Here is a 19386-nt window from a genome sequence, read left to right as displayed (position 1 = left end):
GACACATCAGACGTCATAGTGTGAGGGAGAAAAAGGCAAATTTTTGGTTGGAAAGAGGTCTGGAGAGGAGGAAGAGAAACAAGAAGGGAGGGATTAGTTTCGTGACACATCTTATATAGGTCTCATTCAGAAGGGGTGTCGATGATTTGTCTGGACTGGGTGTAGCAGCAACTTTGCCCAAACCCAGAGAAACAAGAGCATCAGATGACAGAAAGTGAAATTGCTCAAAGAGGGTAACTGACTTTGAAGCACAGGAAAACCCTTGCATCTTGGTTTGATGTTTAAAGGCTAAATTGGTAGTTTCTATTGTGCGAGAGACACAATTGCAACACGTTTACGGAGGAACCTGAAGACGAGTGGCGATGACAGACATGTTGTGGATTAATATCTGTATCATCTTTTTGTCTGAAGCATGGAGCCTGGATTCAGGTTTGGACCCTTAACACATCTAACTCGCATGTGGTTATCATTGTTTAAACCTTGTTCAGACACAGCTTTTAACATAAGCATGTTTTTTAGTCAAGGACCTTGAAAGGAATCGTCTCTTTGAATAATTTACTGGCTAATTCATATATGTTACTAGAACAATGATGTAATGGAGTGATTTAATGTATTATAGTCTGTAATCTTTAACTTTTAAATGGAAACTTTGTTAAATAAATGTATGTTATGTATGTCAGCTATCATGCAGCCCACATGCTGTGGCTGATAATCATCATCTTTTCTTGAACAAGTAGCAAACTGAGATTTATTTTAAGTTGTTATGACTATATTTAGTGCTGACAGTCTGTGGAAAGAACAAGCATGTAGGTGGGCCTATTCGGAAGGTGACAAGGGAAAAAAAAAGGTTCCATAACAATGTATGAGGGGGATATCTCCAGATTTTCTTAATGAGCAAAGTGCAGGCTGCCACTTGTTTTCTGCAGTGGAAATCATGGTTTCAGGTCCCGGTAACACAATGATGCAGCGGTTTTCCCCCACTGCGGGGTCTCTTGAGTTGTGGTTTTACTACCCACCTCATGTGCTGAGTTACAAGTGTGAAAAGTAAACAAGTGTCAGACCCCATATCGCTCAGTTACAGTAATCACAGTCAGTTACAGCCATGGGCAACTTTATAAGTTGGGGAAGTTCAAGTTTTACAGTGAGATTTTACTCTTCAAACTGCAATTTTTCTCTCAACTGCAGATTGATTCTAATCATCACCTCTCACCTTAGCTAATTACTTATCTGACTGATGAACTAACTTGACAGCAACTAACATGAAAAAATAAACCCTTGATTGATGCTCTGCTGATTAAACACTTTGGAATTAATCAACTTATTCTCACTAAAAGAGAAATCACCCTTTTTTACTAACCTTTTCCTCACATCCGCCTCTGTTTCTCTCAGGAACTAATGAAAACACCTCTTTGAAACCCAGCACAACTTCTCCCCCTAAAAAGTTTCTGGGTAAATTCATTTTCTCATGTTTTGATTTGTTTGTTTTTTTTCAAACTGCTTAATGTGTGTGATTTTGAGACAACATATATTAAGAAGTTCTTGCAAACACATAGAAAGTTGAGTACATTTTAATCCTGTTCAAAATGTATAAAAATTTAATCATGAAACACTTTCTGTTATCAAAATGTGTGAAAATGCCTCAGACAAAGTTATATAATATGGCAACAACATCATTTTGTTGACATTTTGTTATGTTCTATGCCTTTCCTTATGTGTTACATATGATTTTCAGTTTGCTTTCTTTATTTTCATTATGAACATCTGTGTTCTACATAAAACTGAATCCATGTGTCTGTGTTTGATTTGGCATTTTTCAATTGCCACAATCTGCAAAACTAATGTAAAATTGCTTTCTTTTTCTTAGTTCGCAGAAAGGCAGTTTTCAATCTTGGGAGTGATGCGTACCTGAACTGCAGTGATAAGACATGGAGTGAGACAATGTTTGTTATCTGGAATATAAAAGTGAATAACAAATCCTGTAAGCTTGCCTTTAGCAATGATGGTCAAAGCGAAGACACCTGCAATGATGACAAGTCTCTTCGAAACACTTCCAGTGGTCAGTCTTACCTGCACATCCCAAACTTTTCAGCTGATGATGTGGGGGTCTACAAGTGTGAGTCAGTTTTCAAAGGAGGAAATGAAAATTATGACATCAATGTGACTCTCACAGGTAGGACGTTCAACCCCCCTCATAACTCATGTGAGGGTCTGTTGTCATGTTCGATCATTCTCACTGCACCTTTCACTGAAAATCCTCAAATATGTGATATGTGAGTTTTAAATATTTCTAGACATAATATCGCTCTTGCTCTTGATAATTAAGTGAGACTGCTGTCAATAGTCTTTCTCCACAGTTCTTAGGTACTCAATAAAAAAAAAAAAAATAAATAAATAAAAAAGTCTATCTGTGTGGGGATTTGTATTTTACATTTAATTTTTTATACATCAGACTTAGGCATTTGTTTCTTTTTCTATTGTGTTTGTCTTTCCTGGTTTAGTTTCTCCCAACATATCTGCATGGTTGGAGCTTAAGGACAACAAGATGGTGGCGGTGTGCAGAGCTGAAAGAGGAAATCCTCCTGCCAACATCAGCTGGAGTTACACAGGATACTTGGACTCTGTGAAAACACAGAATGACTCCGATGGATTTTTTACAGTAGAAAGTTATCTGGAGCTGCCCGAAAGCATTAAACCAGAAAACCTGAGCTGCGTTGTCAGGCACATGTCCTGGAATCTGGATAAGACTCTGGTACCGGAACTCATAAAAGAAACTCCACTGAAAAAAGGTCAGGCCTCTGAATACAAAACTGGACAGAAAGCTTTCAATTTTATTCTGACTCTTAGGATAAACTCTGACTGTGAATTCTATATTGTTGTTGATTCTTTGCATCTCACCGTTGAACTCTATGCAGCTTCTTGGCTATGGATACCTATACTTGTGGTAATCATTGTATTCTTGGCGGGACTTTCACTTTGTGCACTGAAGAAACTGATTATGTTGAGGTAAGTAATATAACTTAGTGAAAAATAGATTAAAATGACTTCTTGCAAGCTAAGTAACTCAGCTCGTTTGTGCAACTTTTGCCAGAAGATGTCGACAGACAGGCACGTCAACATCCAAATCGCCACCGGTGAGTAAACTTTCTAAAAGGCACTCTGTTTTTCAAGTTTCTGTGTTATGCACTGCATTTAATCAAATATGATTAATGACAACTGTCATCACTTTTTTTTCTAGACAGAGGATGTGGAGGAAGTGGAGCCCTATGCTAGCTATGTTCAACGTGTGAACTCGATCTACAACTAATCTGCAGATACGCCTTGCATACAAACTCTGCACATGCAGCGCAGTTGCACGTTTAAATGCACATCTTGGGACTATGTGAGAAACTGTGGGCTGCGAAACTGAGAAATGGTGAAATAGTAAAGAAAGAGAGGAGTAAGATCAAAAACGTCTGATATGAGAGGAAGGCCTCACAGTTCAAAGTTATCCTAACAAACTGTATAGGCAGATGGAACAGGGGATGTACCTGATGCTGCACACACCCCCATTTACAGCACAAGCTGCCCACTACTTTCTGTCAGTGGGTATGATGGAGAACATTAATAATTACTAAATATGCAAAGAACCACTGCGCTGGAAAGAAAACCGGCATTGTAAGCCGGAAGCAGTATGGGATGATTACAAAACTACAGACTTATTATGTTGCTGATGAAACATTGGCTTTAACTGTATGTTTACACTTATTTATAAATCAACTGTAAATAGATCCTCAACTTTAAATAGACTCTTGCTCAAGTCAGCCCACTAAAATCAAAGAACTTGTGTGATTCAGACACATAGCTGACGCAAGATAATATGGACAGTTTTATATGTAATATTCGTTTCGTATTTAAGTGGATGATTGTGTAATTCTGTGCATTAAAAAACACATTTAAACAACTGACCTTGTGTTGGTGTAGTCATATTTGGTAGAAAAACACAAATTTAGCACAAAACACAGATTGAACAAGGGCACGGTGTGTCAGAACACAAAACGGAAGCGACGGATCACTCTTTAACATGATTTTTCTCCCTCTTGGTTGCTTGGTATTTAAAAAGGTCAAGGTCAAAAAGGTCCTTTGTAAATAAACTGCACAAAGACAAGTGCTGGCAAGACAAGACCTGCTGGAAATCTATCTTTTACCACCTCTTCTATGGTTATTGGACAATTGACCTCCAAAATAAAAGGATGTTTTGTGAATTTGGCCCAGCTCTCTCACAATGACTATGAATCTATTTATGACAAAAATGGAGACAAGGAAAAAGAACTATTCTGCCCTCTACTGGTAGATACCAGAACATGATTTTTCATAGCCATGCTGTACTGTATCCTGTTGATGTCTAGTACTGTAACCGTCTGTATTACAATATCTAAACAACCAATAACTGCAATCTGCCCTCAGATGCAGGAATGCTCAAAAGTCTGCAGTCAGTATTCCTATGTGTTTTTCTCATGTGCTACCAGTTAATCTGATGGGGGACAGCATCACAAATACCTGAAAAGTTTTTGGCACAGAATTTACCTTCTTTAGGGTCGAAAACGTCTATTTTGATTTTTATCTCAAACTGTTGTTGATGCCTCAGATTGTTTTTTTTTCTTTGAGATTTTTCCCTGCTCACATGTAGATCTATTAATCTATTTCCGGCCAGTTCATATTTGGACAATCTTACGTGTGTGTGTGTTGAGACAGACTCTAAAAGTGTGAATTTGTCCTTTTAGGCTTCTTGGTGTAACTACTGTGTTGGTACTTTCAATAGCATTAGTTGAGAGCTGTTGGCAAAGACTAATGTTAGAGGCCATTTTATGCTTTCAATCTAAATACTTTATTTACAACTGATGCTGCTGTGCGTCAAACTTCTCTCAGCCGGTCTCAACTTTGGCCTTGCTTATTCTATTCTGTCAGCAAAACATGTCTCATTTGCACTCCGTTAGCTGTAGTCACCAATCTTGAGAGCACCTTTTCATAATTTCCTCTCTGGTGCAAATAACTTCTGTGACAGTTTGACCTTGAGTTTAAAAAAAAAAGAAGATGTTTCAAACATTTCCAGACATGCAGCTGGATCATACAGCAGAATGATGAACAAAACTGGTTCTCTTCAACAGAAATGAAAACGACGTACAGTCAATTTATTTCATAGGCATCCAGTCAAACATATCAACTGCTCTCCAGGTAAGAACCAACATGCATACACATGAAAAATGAACAAACAACAAAAAAAACCCCATATATAAATTATTTAGCATTAAATTATCATACAAGTTTCTAATATATCAAGTAAGTGGATCAATTCTTAAGAGCTCTAAGCTGCAAAATGAGCACAGTGAAGGTATGTTCTATTTAATAATGTGGCAAATTAAGCTCACAAAATATCATACGTTTGATATTTAACTATGCAAACAGTGTAGCTGCATATTAGGCTTGGATGTTGACATTGTAAAAGCTGCTAAAGGAAGCTCAACATGGGTTGCAAAACTTTGGCTCTGACTCAACATGAACAGACTCCAGATTAAGATCAAACTTCCACCTCCGGTAAAAAATGATAGAACAACAGCAAATATATTCGCATTTGCCAACACATACATTATTGCTCTGCATCATTAGTATCCACATTCTATGTTTCTAGTTTTTATCTTGTTTGTTCCCTGGTTATAAAAAAAAAAGAAGCAGTTCTGACATTTTTGTAGCACAAGCGCTTTTTGAAAGCAAACCAATACCGCCTTAATGCAAAAAAACAGCAGACATGATATTTAAAAAATCCCACCCATAGTTGTTTTAGTATTCTGAAACACTGGAGCTATTGGCTTTTTTTTTTTTTGAAAGAACATCAGGCATAGTCATCAGGTGTAGTTACGCAAGTTATGATTTAACTTGCAGAAGAATCTTTGAAGCTGCTTGGTGCGCTGCGTTGGAGACGTTGCATCCTCGAAGATGTTCAGAATTGATCTCTTTGTTTTGCATCCTGAAATCCTCTCGCCCAAACACCGTGTCCAGTTTTCTTCACGTTTCTGCATCTGGACAGTTTAGTGCGGTCACGATGTCAAAGGAATCCAACATCCAACTGAAAATGTTTAGAATCCGTCTGTAAAGAGTCTGTAAAGTGATCGGTTGCGCTTCAAGTTTTTTCTTCTTGAACGACACGATTGTGTTCTGCTTAAAAGAAACTTCAGAGAGTAAATGATGACATCTTGAAGGTTAAATATTATTTTTTTTAAAGTTTTTTTTTCAGTTTTCCACATTTATTCTTTGATAATCAAGAATTGATCTTGATTCACCCGTAAACTTGACAGCTTAACTTCACACCAGTTCTTCCACTCCAGCACAAGTTCCTGGGCATTTTCGTGATAAGCATCTACTTGTCCAAGTGAAATGTTCCTGCTGTTTAATTTACCCCATCAGCACATAATCGTCAGCACATTCCTCTTTGGACGAAGACTCAGATTCTACCTCAGCCAGAAGTGCTGCTGGGACGTTCACTGTTGCATAGTCACAGTCATTGTCTGATGTAGTTATGGCTCTTCTCGATTGTAGAACATTGGTGTGGTTAATGGAGGCATACGTCACATCCTCATTAGGCTGCCAGGTAACAGAACAGAGAGTAAAGCTGAGAGAAAAGTTGTCTGTTCTGAACATATACTTCAACTCATCATGATTTTTTTTTTGTTATTACAGTGCTTCTGGAACCAACAGGTTTTTGAGAGTGGTTACTTACAAATACCTCCTGAAATACTCCGGAGTTTCTTTTTATAAAAGAGGCCTCTTGCTAACCTTCACCCAGTATGCAAATCTAGCCTCTGACCGGGCAACAGATGATAACTATGGAGATTAATGGTCAACAGAAATAGATGCAGGGACGTCTACCTTGTTGTCTTTGCTTTTATCCGCTGATGCAGAATCTCCTGAAAGAGAAAATGTCAATATGTAAAGTGCATCCACATGGTGTAATGTTCGTACACTATAAGTCCTGGATACTATACAGTAAAAAAAAAATGTTATGTACAAATGTAAATGAATTTGCTGTTTTACCTTTCCTCTTCTTCTTTTGCCTGACAATGAAGCAAATTGACACGATTGACCCCAGTTAGTACACAGTCATTTACATCGACAGCATTATTGTTCATGGAAAACAATAAAAATGCGATAGTGAGGGGTAAATTACTCAGAAAGAGTGAAAAAGTTATTTTAACGTGATCTTTCATGTGATGCCGCAGATTGATATCGACAGCAGCTTGTCAGAGGTGTTGGTTTACCCCACAGCAGTGTTTCCTTGACAGCTTAACAGATGAAAATGTATGCTGCAACAGGAAACACTTTACACAGACCTACAACTATCATTTGTCTATAAGCAACTGCCCCGTCTCAGCACAGCACAGCACCTCAAAACTTCTAGGTCAACGTTTCGATAATGCTGGAACAAAAATACATTGTAATTGAAGAAAGATAATATATCCTTTATGTCTGCCTTGACACCGACAAAGTAACAGACCACAAACCATGCCTTTTTATTCACCAACTGCTATTTCCTTGAAAACACAGTGCAAAACAGCCACATGTCTGACAGTGCAACAACATTTCATCTGAACAAGTGCTTTTATCGCTAATATTTCCATCTTTTAAATGGTGTTGCTCATTTAACTGTAGTTTGATCACAGTAGTTTCCAAGAAGTTTTTCTACATTCGCAGCAGTTGTAACAAAACTTTAGACATTCTGAAAAATCATTTTGTAGCACACATCTATGAGGTGATTACCTACCCTGAGGCGCAGTTTCCCATGATGATCCCTCAAAGAGTCCCTTTCTTTTAAAAAAAAAAAAAAACTATAGTTGACACTGATGTCACCGATCTCTCTGCTGCTGCATCAGAATGAACGCAGGCCACAACAGCGAGGGAGAGCAGAGAGAGAAGATATGAGTGGGAGGGAGGGACAGGAGATGACACAAAGGCCCTCTTGTGTGTGAGTTTGTTTGCTATTTTTTTTTCCTGTGCGTGAGTGCACACGTAACCATGCATCGCACAACAATACAGATACTGATGTGGAGGAGAACCAAGTAATCGATTCACCTGAATCACACACGCATACTCATTTATTTAACTACGTACTTTAGTGGGGAAGCACCATTGATGTAATACGTTGCTTTGTACCTTAAGTTTACCATCACAAATGAATAGCTAAACCTCGCCTCAACTTTTAAGCGAGTCTAACCGAAAATTTGGATTTTGACCCTCAAACAAACTTGTGGGGCTCAGAGTATTGGCTCCAATAAACCTATGAGAAAATAGATTATTCAGTGCATTTAATGATTCATGAAGTTTAAAAATGATGCTCTGCTTTTGCCACTTTCTTGAGCTGGTGGCAAAATGTTAACAGTGAAACTACTTTCTGACATCTGCTGACCCCCTGCAGTATGCAACAATGCAGATAGTTCCAGAGTTCACCCTAAGAGCAATGTTTGTGCTTTTTAGATAATCTTATTTGCATGATTATGCAAATTTTATTGATAAGGCACATGAGGAAGTCACTGATCTTTTACATGTATAGTGGAAAGTCCCGTTCGGAGTACAAGCTGTCTATTTGTTAAGAGGAAAACCTTTATGATTGTAATAGTCATTTAGGAATTTTTCTGTAATCTGCAATGTAATCTGAATGGTTTAGCTGTTAAATATCAGATGTCCGTGGCTGGCATGTTCTGTAACAACTGATCTTGTTTTTTTCATCAGTTCTACAAAACCATATATTCCTTTGTGTTGGCTACTTCTGCATTTAACACGAGAGGGCACTTTCAGAGGTCTAAACACTATCCAGCTTTTGATCCAGTATTAGTGGGTCTTACAGTTAATCAGGCTACGTTCACACTGCAGAAAAAAAATGGAAATATATTGTCTTATAGCTCATGGGAAAGCGATATTGGCTCTCGATTTGAAAGATTCTGCATGCAATTCTGCATGCAATTCTTTACACATGTGCACACTGGACTCTTACTTCACCACATATCGCGATATGTTCATGTTCAAGATACTGACAGGATGTATGTGGGAGGTAAGGAAGTGGTGAGCTCCACCATGACAGAAATAAACCCCTTCAATATGTTCAGTAGATTTCCTCCGTACTCTGCATGAGCATGCTGAGACTAAGGGACAGGCTGAACTGTCTGATGACACTGATGGTGTTCCCATTTCTATGGAAAAAGTCGGGTAAAGCTTTGTTGTGATGCTAGTGTTGCTCAAAGGAAATGTTAATGGCTGAGAGTATAGTCTAACTGTTTGTTGTAAGGGTATGAACGCATACCTGGATGGGTACTTATGTAAGTAAATGGAAAGCAGACCAAAAGTTAAGAAATAAGATGCTAACAAAGAGAATTAGACTCTGAGTGATACTGTTTTTATGTGTTTATTCTGAGTACTACTCAGAGTATCCAAAGATATACATAGGTTGATTATGGAATTTGAAATGCATACATTTAGAAATAATTTGATCATTTATATGCTTGATTTAAAGTGAATAATATATAATATGATATATATTTTCCTTGTTTGCCTGAAACTTGTCTGCTGTAATTGTCTACGTTGGAATTAATTTGCACGCAGTAAACTCAAAAACAATAAACATCTGTCTTGACTAATAACAGCTAATGGGTCGACTGAAACCGAAAATGCATGTTCTTACTTTTTTTAATTTATTTTAAATTTGAGATGCACAAACATGCGTCCAACTATAGCACATGTTGCTATATTTCTACACCAGATGGTGCCATTGGGAAAGTCTGGATGGGGCTCATATCATACCACTGAAGAAGCAACGCCCACAGTCTGCAACAGAGAGATGCTTCAATCCACACCAGCTGCTGGTCTCATGAAAAGAAAAAGAGGAGTAAAAGATAAATCACATTTGATTTGTACCTTGTATATGGCAAGAATAACCAACGTGAAAAACCTCAACCATAACTACAAGTGATCTTTTGTTTCTAAGAAATGACGCTCGTTTACATTAGATATTTTAGAAAGTGGAAAACATTGAATATTTTTCTTACCAATCTGCAGAACCTGAATCCCTTTTTAAGAAGTCTGAATGCTTCTTCTTTGACTTTGATATCTACAGCTACTGCAAATGTTTATTACAAAAGCAAGAACGTTTATCATCATACATCAACCCGAGAGCATGTGACAGAATTCAGACACTGAAGTCAGAGCTTCTGCCTGATCTTATATGCTCCTGGTGAAAATGTAGTTTGTTGAGATGATGGATCAGTGTATGTTAACTCTACCAAGGTGACCCAGAGTTAATCATAACAGAAAATAAAGACAGCTACTGGATGTGTCTCAGTGTCTGTGCTGAAGATGACCTGCATCTCTGTTGATTCCTTAAAGGCTGCATTATGAAACCTACTGTAAAGGTAACACTCTCACACAACACTGTGTGTGATGCTCCACATAATGCACATGAGTGAGAGTTGGTCACAGAGAGTAGGTGGGAGGTCAGGAAGTGGTGAGCTTGTCTCAAGCAAAGCACGCTACAGCAGTATAGCTTATTTGAAAGATTTCTGGTGGTGAGCATGTTGAGCACAATGGACAGAAGACTGAACTATCTGATAGTTTGGTGCTCTACATTAATCTGCATCTGTGGAGGAAGTCAAGGTAAACCATAGTGATCTGTTGTTGGGGATAAGGGCACGGGGGACTCTAATGAGTCTAAGAGTCTAATGGATCAACATTAGAAACTTCTGTATAGGAGCAGAAGAAAGAAGGTTAAGGGATGAGGTGGTAACAACAACAAAAAGTTTGTTACCAGTTTAACCTATCATATGATTCCTGTTTGAGAATTGCATTGCACTGTAAAGTAATAAGAATTTGGGGTAACAGGACAGAAAAATTAAGGAAAATACTTGACAGTCATGAAGCTTTGTGCATAATTGCTGCTATTGATGTCCAAAGAAAATAACAAAGGGAATTCATTATGTTTCCTTTGCCCTGTAAAATTTAGATAGTAGCTAGTTTTGGTGTGAAAAATACATAAATATGTATGCATATAAATACATACCAATTTATAAATTTGTGTTGCCATTTGAAAATGCATGTAATCATTGTTAAGTACATGTATTCATTAATATCTACTCCCAACCATGCATTATTCTTTGCTCAGCAGATTCAAAGTAAAATTGAACAGTATCAGATCAGCTCTAACTTGTCTGGCATGAAACTCCGGTATAACACTGCCATCATGTCATCTCTTTATGATCATTTTTGCATATTAGCACTTGTTCTATATCCCATTTGTAATAGTTTCTTATAAAGTAAATCATAAGCATGTTTTTGGAGCTTTAAAAAGTAGAAATTTGATCATTTTCAATTCTTCTTGGTATGATTCGACAAGTACGGTATGTAAAGATTGTAAAAAAATGTCAGTATACAGAAAGTTCAGCTGTTTTCAAATTTTCTAAAACTGATATACTTTGCAGTTTAAACCAGTGGAAAATACATGCAACGGTGTGAGACTGTTTTGGGTATTGACTTGTTTTAGGAAGGAGTCAATGTTTAATGTAAAACAAGAAACAGGATACAGTTTCCATGGTCCACAGGTGTATACTGTGAGTCCGCTGCACGCTGGTTGTTCCTCGTGTTGAAGGGTTTTATTGGAGAGTTTCTCCTCATCTGAAGGAAAATATAGGGACAAAATGACTCGTCACTTGAAGCAAATTTGTGATATTGGAAAAAAAGAAAACAAAAAAAACTATTTAACAACACAAGCTCATGTTAACTACAAACGATAAGTAGTACTCACATAGATCTGATCATTTAGTCCCACATGTGCCTTAGACTATTTCTTAAAATGACCTACAGCTTCTTGTTTGAACTATTATGTTTGATCTAAAGTAAAAGACACAAATCACTACAAAGGCTCGATGGACTGAGATTGCATGTAAATACTTTCATTTCAGATTTGCCTGCTTCCTGTGACGTCATGCTCACAGTGAGGAGAGGCACGATCTGGAGAGTTTCCCCCCAAGAAAGTCTGACAGTCAGCTGTCCCGTCAAACACTGCGGAGACTCACTGGATGTCACCTGGTGTAAAGTCGTCCACATAAACCACTGTGAACGGATTCATGAAACAGAGAATGTAGAAATAAGGCAGATTTATAAGAATGATGATCTGATCTCATATTTGAGTTTCAAAAAGGTTTCAGTTAATGATGACGGACTTTACAGATGTGATTTAATTGGTCACACACCTGAACTCTTCAGCCATGCCATCAACATCTCAGTTTCAGGTGTGTAGTCCTTTTTTCCGTCATTATAAAAACATGCATGTGATACATATGAATGTATGTTTTAATCCTACATGCTCTCTACTACTTCCTAAAGATGAGAACCATGGTGATGAAACCTCTGATGATGATGCAGGTAGGAACATTTACTTTTCAGTAGGGATGCACTGATACCACATTCTTTAAAACCGAGTACAAGTACAAGTACTTACTTTTAGTACTTGCCGATACAGAGTACCGATATAAGTACTAATCAAGGCCATTACAGTTCTTACAATAAAACACATTTTATTTTATTTTTAGGCATATTCGACCCAAATACAACTGCACTTTGTGCATTTTAGTAATATAAAACTACTCTTCGTGCAACATATTGTTTTAACATTTTAACTTTCACAAACACATTGCAGGAAAATTAAACTCCTGTCACACTGGTATCGGTTCTGTAGTATCGGAACACTTTAATGAACACTGAATACGAGTACACGCACATAGTATCAGTACCGCTACCGATACTGGTATCGCCATATTTTCTGGATATTTCTTAGAAACACTGATCAGGTTTTTTTTCATCTGCAGATGAGTCACCGGAAACTGTTGATGTCTCCTGGCTGTCCTACTTCTCCATCTGTTTTGGTATAGCTAGTCTGGTGGTCATATTGGCTGTGAGTGGTCCACTGATCTCTAATTGCTTTCAGTGTAAGAACATTAACATACAGTATATCAACATTTTGGATCTAAAATGTCCCTTGGCTGCCACCTAAAAAGTGGAGTATTTTCTTTTTCTTTTTTTTTTTCTCTCTATTTGTCCCACTAGCAAATGCTGAGAGAGCAGACTCAGGCCGTGCTGTTCATTCTTCGGTCATCTACAGTGAGTCCAGGGTCTCTGTAGGAGAACAGTAAAAACTGACTCAAAAAGATAAAAGTCCACAGTAAACCACCATCATCAATTTCTGAACATTTCTTATTAAGACTGGAGGACTTATTAAACTTTACTGACCAAAATGTAATTCATGTGTTTGAGCAAACAGTCCTGGTGGATTTCTCATGTACAGACTGTGTATTACACTTAATGGATGTTTTCTTTTTCTGTGTGGCTGCTACAGTAGGCGTTGTTCAGCAGATTTCTATATGTCTATGAAGCTGTTTAGTCCTGAAGTTCAGTCCCGAGGCTTTATATTTCCATGTGTATTTCTTTCACCTTGAAATTTGAACTGATAATTTGGTCGGCTCATCTCTTGTAGTTTTCTGTGAGAATCCACTTAATCTATAGAGGAGAAATGTTAACGTAAAAACTAACCAGTGTGGGTTAGTGGAAATGTACGCAGGTTACAGAGAGGACAGAGTATATTTATGTAAGTAAATGGAAAGCAGGCCAAAAGTTAAGAAATAAGATGCTAACAAAGAGAATTAGACTCTGAGTGATACTGTTTTTATGTGTTTATTCTGAGTACTACTCAGAGTATCCAAAGATATACATAGGTTGATTATGGAATTTGAAATGCATTAGAAATAATTTGATCATTTATATGCTTGATTTAAAGTGAATAATATATAATATGATATATATTTTCCTTGTTTGCCTGAAACTTGTCTGCTGTAATTGTCTACGTTGGAATTAATTTGCACGCAGTAAACTCTGGCAAAAACAATAAATAAACATCTGTCTTGACTAATAACAGCTAATGGGTCGACTGAAACCGAAAATGCATGTTCTTACTTTTTTTAATTTATTTTAAATTTGAGATGCACAAACATGCGCGCAGCTATAGCACATGTTGCTATATTTCTACACCAGATGGTGCCATTGGGAAAGTCTGGATGGGGCTCACATACCACTGAAGAAGCAACGCCCACAGTCTGCAACAGAGAGATGCTTCAATCCACACCAGCTGCTGGTCTCATGAAAAGAAAAAGAGGAGTAAAAGATAAATCACATTTGATTTGTACCTTGTATATGGCAAGAATAACCAACGTGAAAAACCTCAACCATAACTACAAGTGATCTTTTGTTTCTAAGAAATGACGCTCGTTTACATTAGATATTTTAGAAAGTGGAAAACATTGAATATTTTTCTTACCAATCTGCAGAACCTGAATCCCTTTTTAAGAAGTCTGAATGCTTCTTCTTTGACTTTGATATCTACAGCTACTGCAAATGTTTATTACAAAAGCAAGAACGTATATCATCATACATCAACCCGAGAGCATGTGACAGAATTCAGACACTGAAGTCAGAGCTTCTGCCTGATCTTATATGCTCCTGGTGAAAATGTAGTTTGTTGAGATGATGGATCAGTGTATGTTAACTCTACCAAGGTGACCCAGAGTTAATCATAACAGAAAATAAAGACAGCTACTGGATGTGTCTCAGTGTCTGTGCTGAAGATGACCTGCATCTCTGTTGATCCCTTAAAGGCTGCATTATGAAACCTACTGTAAAGGTAACACTCTCACACAACACTGTGTGTGATGCACACATGAGTGAGAGTTGGTCACAGAGAGTAGGTGGGAGGTCAGGAAGTGGTGAGCTTGTCTCAAGCAAAGCACGCTACAGCAGTATAGCTTATTTGAAAGATTTCTGGTGGTGAGCATGTTGAGCACAATGGACAGAAGACTGAACTATCTGATAGTTTGGTGCTCTACATTAATCTGCATCTGTGGAGGAAGTCAAGGTAAACCTTAGTGATCTGTTGTTGGGGATAAGGGCATGGGGGACATTTCAATATGGTCTAATGGATCAACATTAGAAACTTCTGTATAGGAGCAGAAGAAAGAAGGTTAAGGGATGAGGAGGTAACACAACTAAAAAGTATGTTACCACCAGTTTGATTTATTATTTCATTCCTGTTTGAGAACTGCATTGCACAGTATAGTAATAAGAGTTTGGGGTGAAGAGGACAGAAAAATTAAGGAAAATACTTGACAGTCATGAAGCTTTGTGCATAATTGCTGCTATTGATGTCCAAAGAACATAACAAAGGGAATTCATTATGTAAAAATTTAGATAGTAGCTAGTTTTGGTGTGAAAAATACATAAATATGTATGCATATAAATACATACCAATTTATAAATTTATGTTGCCATTTGAAAATGCATGTAATCATTGTTTAAGTACATGTATTCATTAATATCTACTCCCAACCATGCATTATTCTTTGCTCAGCAGATTCAAAGTAAAATTGAACAGTATCAGATCAGCTCTAACTTGTCTGGCAGGAAACTCCGGTATAACACTGGCATCATGTCATCTCTTTATGATCATTTTTGCATATTTAGCACTTGTTCTATATCCCATTTGTAATAGTTTCTTATAAAGTAAATCATAAGCATGTTTTTGGAGCTTTAAAAAAGTAGAAATTTGATCATATTTGCAATTCTTCTTGGTATGATTCGACAAGTATGTAAAGATTGTAAAAAATGTCAGTATGCAGAAAGTTCAGCTGTTTTCAAATTTTCTAAAACTGATATACTTTGCAGTTTAAACCAGTGGAAAATACATGCAACGGTTTGAGACTGTTTTGGATATTGACTTGTTTCAGGAAGGAGTCAATGTTTAATGTAAAACAAGAAACAGGATACAGTTTCCATGGTCCACAGGTGTATACTGTGAGTCCGCTGCACGCTGGTTGTTCCTCGTGTTGAAGGGTTTTATTGGAGAGTTTCTCCTCATCTGAAGGAAAATATAGGGACAAAATGACTCGTCACTTGAAGCAAATTTGTGATATTGGAAAAAAAGAAAACAAAAAAAACTATTTAACAACACAAGCTCATGTTAACTACAAACGATAAGTAGTACTCACATAGATCTGATCATTTAGTCCCACATGTGCCTTAGACTAGTTCTTAAAATGACCTACAGCTTCTTGTTAAAACTGTTATGATTGATCTAAAGTAAATGACACAAATCACTACAAAGGCTCGATGGACTGAGATTGCATGTAAATACTTTCATTTCAGATTTGCCTGCTTCCTGTGACGTCATGCTCACAGTGAGGAGAGGCACGATCTGGAGAGTTGCCTCCCAAGAAAGTCTGACAGTCAGCTGTCCCGTCAAACACTGCGGAGACTCACTGGATGTCACCTGGTGTAAAGTCGTCCACATAAACCGCTGTGAACGGATTCATGAAACAGAGAATGTAGAAATAAGGCAGATTTATAAGAATGATGATCTGATCTCATATTTGAGTTTCAAAAAGGTTTCAGTTAATGATGACGGACTTTACAGATGTGATTTAATTGGTCGCACACCTGAACTCTTCAGCCATGCCATCAACATCTCAGTTTCAGGTGTGTAGTCCTTTTTTCCGTCATTATAAAAACATGCATGTAATACATATGAATGTATGTTTTAATCCTACATGCTCTCTACTACTTCCTAAAGATGAGAACCATGGTGATGAAACCTCTGTTGATGATGCAGGTAGGAACATTTACTTTTCAGTAGGGGTGCACTGATACCACATTCTTTTAAACTGAGTACAAGTACAAGTACTTACCTTTTAGTACTTGCCGATACAGAGTACCGATATAAGTACTAATCAAGGCCATTACAGTTCTTACAATAAAACACATTTTATTTTATTTTTAGGCATATTCGACCCAAATACAACTGCACTTTGTGCATTTTAGTAATATAAAACTACTCTTAGTGCAACATATTGTTTTAACATTTTAACTTTCACAAACACATTGCAGGAAAATTAAACTCCTGTCACACTGGTATCGGTTCTGTAGTATCGGAACACTTTAATGAACACTGAATACGAGTACACGCACATAGTATCAGTACCGCTACCGATACTGGTATCGTCATATTTTCTGGATATTTCTTAGAAACACTGATCAGGTTTTTTTTCATCTGCAGATGAGTCACCGGAAACTGTTGATGTCTCCTGGCTGTCCTACTTCTCCATCTGTTTTAGTATAGCTAGTCTGGTGGTCATATTGGCCGTGAGTGGTCCACTTATCTCTAATTGCTTTCAGTGTAAGAACATTAACATACAGTATATCAACATTTTGGATCTAAAATGTCCCTTGGCTGCCATCTAACAAGTGGAGTATTTTCTTTTTCTTTTCTTTTTTTCTCCATTTGTCCCACTAGCAAATGCAGAGAGAGCAGACTCAGGCCGTGCTGTTCATTCTTCGGTCATCAACAGTGAGTCCAGGGTCTCTGTAGGAGAACAGTAAAAACTGACTCAAAGAGATAAAAGTCCACAGTAAACCACCATCATCGATTTCTGAACATTTCTTATTAAGACTGGAGGACTTATTAAACTTTACTGACCAAAATGTAATTCATGTGTTTGAGCAAACAGTCCTGGTGGATTTCTCATGTACAGACTGTGTATTACACTTAATGGATGTTTTCTTTTTCTGTGTGGCTGCTACAGTAGGTGTTGTTCAGCAGATTTCTATGTCTATAAAGCTGTTTAGTCCTGAAGTTCAGTCCCGAGGCTTTATATTTCCATGTGTATTTCTTTCACCTTGAAATTTGAACTGATAATTTGGTCGGCTCATCTCTTGTAGTTTTCTGTGAGAATCCACTTAATCTATAGAGGAGAAATGTTAACGTAAAAACTAACCAGTGTGGGTTAGTGGAAATGTACGCAGGTTACAGAGAGGACAGAGACACATCTGCCAAAAGTCCCCTTCACTCGCCCACATACAGTCGTATTTGAAGGTTTATAAAACATTTAAACTGGCCTGAAATATTATCATTTTTTGACACGAGTACAAAAAAAAATAAAGAAATAAAACAATAAAGAAATCTGAACCGGGAAAATAACACAAAAGATATAATCTTCAATTAATTGAGAAAACGTATCACATATATTCTATTAAAAACACAAAGTGAAGTTTCTGCTTTCAGTATCTAATCTGACTCACCAGCAAAACTTGCTGTCATTTCCAGTAACTTATGATCAGTCCAGTTCATCGAGTCTGAGGAGTTTTCAGTCCATTCTCTGTACAGAGCCCCTTCAGCTCAGGCATTTTGGCGGGTCTCTTCACATGAGCCGCTCACTTCAGGTCCTTAAACAATAAATTAAATTTCAGTCGGGTCATTCAAAGAGTAAGCTTCTTTTGGTAGACAGATTGTTTAACTGAGATCAATAACTTACGAACAACGGCAAAGAGAACCAAGAAGGAAGGGGCACAAAATAAATAAAAAAATCGAATGAAACTTCAGAAGGTGGTTGCTTCTGTTCCTGTTCAACACACTTTCTGCCTCTCTTAACCAACAAGTCTTTTTCCATTTCTTAAAGTTTCTCATTAAACTTGATCACAAAATATTTGAATACCCTAATCCTCTTGATGTTTCACAGAGAGACAAAGATTTTATGTAACTGACTGACTAATAACTGCTTATGGGTTAAATGGAAAAGAAAATGCACGTTATTAGTTTTTTCAGGTTACTTTTTGAGGCGCACAAACACGCATCCACCTACAGCACATACTGCTGTATTTCTACACCAGATGGTGCCATTGGGAAAGCCTGGGCTTCATATACCACTGAGGAAACAACGCCCACAGGCTGCAACAGAAAGATGCTTCAATCCAAACAGGCAGCTGTTCTCATGGAAAGGAAAAGAAGAGAAAAAAAGACAAAGACATTTGATTTGTAAATTGTATGTGGCAAGAATAATGAACATGACACACCAGAACCTCAACTTCTAGTGATTCTTTGCTTCTAAGATACAACTGTCATTTACATTAGATATTTTTAGAAAAAGGCAAGCACTGAACATTTTTTTCCGAAGCTGCAGAAACTGAATCTCTTGTTTGGAAGTTTAAATTTTTTCCTTTTTTTTTTTTTAGCTTTGATCATTACATTGAAAGTATAAGATCAAAAATCAACCCGAGAACATTCATGTGACAGAGGGGCAGCGTGATAACTAGTATAAAATGTTCAAAAAACAAACATGTAACCTCTGCAAGGTGGAATAAACTGATTGAATCCCCTTTCCTCTCCGAGCAGGGATGAAGCGCTCCACAGACCACATTAGTTCTCTGAAATCAGAGCTCCTGCCTAAACTACTGTGCTCCTGTTGAAAATGTGGGAGTGTAGCTTTTGTTGAGATGATG

The 19386-nt window shown here is 37.4% G+C and overlaps 2 protein-coding genes and 1 long non-coding RNA gene across 3 annotated transcripts; 2 read left to right on the top strand and 1 right to left on the bottom strand.

The window, feature by feature from the left end:
- Positions 1–3941, top strand: LOC142396140 (cell surface glycoprotein CD200 receptor 1-like). The gene is made up of 7 exons (XM_075478681.1): positions 1–429; positions 1390–1449; positions 1865–2170; positions 2499–2786; positions 2913–3003; positions 3089–3131; positions 3236–3941. The coding sequence occupies exons 1-7, from the start codon at positions 363–365 to the stop codon at positions 3302–3304; spliced, it is 924 nt and encodes a 307-aa protein (XP_075334796.1). The 5' UTR covers positions 1–362; the 3' UTR covers positions 3305–3941.
- Positions 3942–5147: 1206 nt separating this feature from the next.
- Positions 5148–7922, bottom strand: LOC142396139 (uncharacterized). The gene is made up of 4 exons (XM_075478680.1): positions 7793–7922; positions 7066–7085; positions 6901–6938; positions 5148–6615 (listed from the first exon to the last, which is right to left on the bottom strand). The coding sequence occupies exons 1-4, from the start codon at positions 7810–7812 to the stop codon at positions 6427–6429; spliced, it is 267 nt and encodes an 88-aa protein (XP_075334795.1). The 5' UTR covers positions 7813–7922; the 3' UTR covers positions 5148–6426.
- Positions 7923–14873: 6951 nt separating this feature from the next.
- Positions 14874–17301, top strand: LOC142396138 (uncharacterized). The gene is made up of 4 exons (XR_012772515.1): positions 14874–14974; positions 16261–16590; positions 16685–16723; positions 17168–17301. It is a non-coding gene; the product is annotated as an uncharacterized LOC142396138 (long non-coding RNA).
- Positions 17302–19386: the final 2085 nt, after the last annotated feature.

This window comes from Odontesthes bonariensis, chromosome 12, assembly GCF_027942865.1.
Source record: "Odontesthes bonariensis isolate fOdoBon6 chromosome 12, fOdoBon6.hap1, whole genome shotgun sequence".
In the NCBI taxonomy this organism is placed as follows: Eukaryota; Metazoa; Chordata; class Actinopteri; order Atheriniformes; family Atherinopsidae; genus Odontesthes; species Odontesthes bonariensis.
This window is presented reverse-complemented; position numbering and strand designations above follow the sequence as displayed.